Source organism: Eurypyga helias, unplaced genomic scaffold (assembly GCF_000690775.1).
Source record: "Eurypyga helias isolate BGI_N326 unplaced genomic scaffold, ASM69077v1 scaffold43665, whole genome shotgun sequence".
Lineage (NCBI taxonomy): Eukaryota > Metazoa > Chordata > Aves > Eurypygiformes > Eurypygidae > Eurypyga > Eurypyga helias.
This window is the reverse complement of record NW_010251648.1, coordinates 20064-22611: the sequence shown is the minus strand read 5'-3', so window position 1 is coordinate 22611 and position 2548 is coordinate 20064. Positions and strand designations below refer to the sequence as shown.

Below are 2548 nucleotides of genomic sequence, written 5' to 3'. Positions count from 1 at the left end.
GTTCAGAAATCCCTCTTGATGGGCAGCAGGGAGCAAAGCAATGGTCTGTGTAGAAAGATTTTGGATTTGTTAAAGAATTTTTCACCTGCAAAGCAAGCTACAAGGTGAAAATATGAATGAAATAAAGAAATTGTGAGTTAGGTTTCAGATAATATTCAGAGCTGAATTTTAGTTTATCTTTAAACTTTATCATCTTTAAACTTCTTCTGGGGGCCCTGTGTCTTTTGAGGATTGATTCCTGACTAATATTCAGAAGAATAATCTTATTTCTAACTAGTACATTAGGATTGGGCCACCTGGGTGGCCAAATTTTACCTAATATGGTTGGAAGTTTAGAAAACTTTTTGAATACTTCTTTAATTATGAGAACTGAAAAATATGTGCCTTAAATATCACTGGAAAGCTGCTCAGTCTGTTACCTTCTTCTGTTAGAGCAGTTTAGCGGGCATTTTATTTTCTACAACTGTAAAGCCTATGCCTAAATTGGAATTTTTCAATGTAAGGAGAGTTCTCTAATACTGTCTGTGTTAGAAGATCTTTAACATGCTTTTGTGAGTATAATGAGATACAGTGGGTAACTGAGTATTTTATTAAAATGTATGGAGTCAGCATGGAAAACTGTCACGTGAGCAAATTAGTTGCATTTTAGTGTAAGTACAGCAATGCTGTGATTGACCTACCTGTCAGTGTCATTATTCATGCTAACAATAAGCATAACAATAAGTGTTTTCAAGATTATACCTTTCTGAGTTCTGGAGTGTGTCTATGACAATAACGTGAAGATTTTACCAGTAAAAATATCTCTCTTCTTTGCAGGATTTGAGTAATAGCATATTTGGAACCACCAAGAAAAGTAATCTGAACAGGAACTCCTTGTATGTATTATTAGCATGTTAAGATATTCATCACTTGCTTTTAGAAAGAATATTCTACACTTTCTGGATGAGAAATTTATGTGAAATGAAGAGTTAAGGCAACTCTTCTGTTAAAATTTATTTAAATGAAGCCTTATTTATAGTGATAAAGGAGATCCTTTTAAACAAAGTTTATGGTTTTAGGTGGAATAGACATCCCTTTTTACTCTAACAATAATCTAATTTTCTAATTCATTCACTAAGATCACCATAGCATCCTTCACTAGCCATTATTCCAATCTAGTGAGCATGAAAACTTGCATTTGCTTTTGCTGTGTAAATTGCATGTTTCCTTTTTTAATAATTAAAATGTTAGCAGCTCCTGAAAGCTTCTCTCATTCTCTGATTAATCTCTTTCGCACTGAGTCGGCAGATTTACAGAATATTTAGCTTGGTTTTCTTAATGGGTTTTCAATAGTTATTTAGGCTTTGATTATATTCAGTAAAAGTATACTGATTTCAAAAGTGTTTACAGTTTTAGTGCGGGTCCTTTGATTTTTTTTTTCCCCCACAGCTTGGTTGATCAATATCTTAATGTTGGGGCTATTTTTTCCACATGCAGTGCTGTCTCTACATTCCTTTTCCTTTTCTTTCTTATTTTCATCAATTTTTTAAACCTTTCTTACTTAGTAACACGGTAGATGCAGTAAATGAAAGACACTAGCAAGCTGTCACATCCCATGTGATTTCACCATGGGAAGAGGAAGAAAGATACTGTGTTTTTCACTCATCCTGTGGTTGTTTTGTTTTGTTTTGTTTTGGTTTTCACCCAGTCATTTACGGGCAGCAGGCAAACTGCATACTTAGCAGCAGGACGTACAGGCCATTGATGGCCTGGTTCTGTCACTTAGTCTGTTGTCTTCAGTGGGGTCTCTCTGGGCTGTGAGGCGAATCCTATCCTCCACCTTCTGTAACAGGGGCTGCTGGAACGTTAATGCTGGTGCTGTAGTCTCTCTGCAGCCTTGCTAATCCAAAGTACCATTCGTTTAAAAAGTCCGTTTTTGTGCAAGCAGTGGTAATGGGGTGCGTAGCTTTGAACACATCTCAGCATTGATTGAAAAATGAACAATTGTGCGTGTGATTGAAGTGGTCTTTAACCGGTACTGTTATTGCAGCGTACATGATATGAACAGTGGTGCAGAATCGTAAGAGCAGCTCGACATAAAGCAGAGATAGAAACGTGGCTATTTTTCAGTAACTGAAGATTATTTGCTGATCATTGCAATTAACAGAATTGCACTGAGGGTTATTTTGCTTTATGATTGCCGATCAAACCTTTGTGAGTTTTGCCTTCACATAGATAACATCTCATTTTATGTACCAGTGTTAGCTTAATGACAGAAATTTTGGAGTGAAATATCAAATGTTTGCTTTTAAACAGGTTGAGAACTTCAGAGAAAACTGAGAGTAAGTTTTTGGTTGGTTGTCATTCATTTTCATTAATCTCTGCAAATCTCATTCTGACAATTCTGAAGTACAAAATCCAAAAGGAAAATGTTCAACTGTTGTTTCATGTATTAGTTACTAATTCGTACTTTAAAGTGAAATATGTTTTAATGAGGACATGTCTTTATGGTGATAACTGCAAAATCTTAAAGAAAAAAGTCTGGCTTTACTCTGCTGTGCCCAGTAAA

The 2548-nt window shown here is 35.5% G+C and overlaps 1 protein-coding gene across 1 annotated transcript in view; it reads left to right on the top strand.

Moving 5' to 3' along the window:
• The window catches only part of TRPM6 (transient receptor potential cation channel, subfamily M, member 6), a gene marked incomplete at its 5' end in the record, with an annotated part of 46836 nt that overhangs the window by 28527 nt on the left and 15761 nt on the right, over nt 1-2548 (top strand). Inside the window, 2 exons of the mRNA XM_010152093.1 lie at nt 817-875; nt 2296-2321. Of these exons, the coding sequence (XP_010150395.1) occupies nt 817-875; nt 2296-2321 (85 nt within the window). The remainder of the gene's footprint in view (nt 1-816; nt 876-2295; nt 2322-2548) is intronic.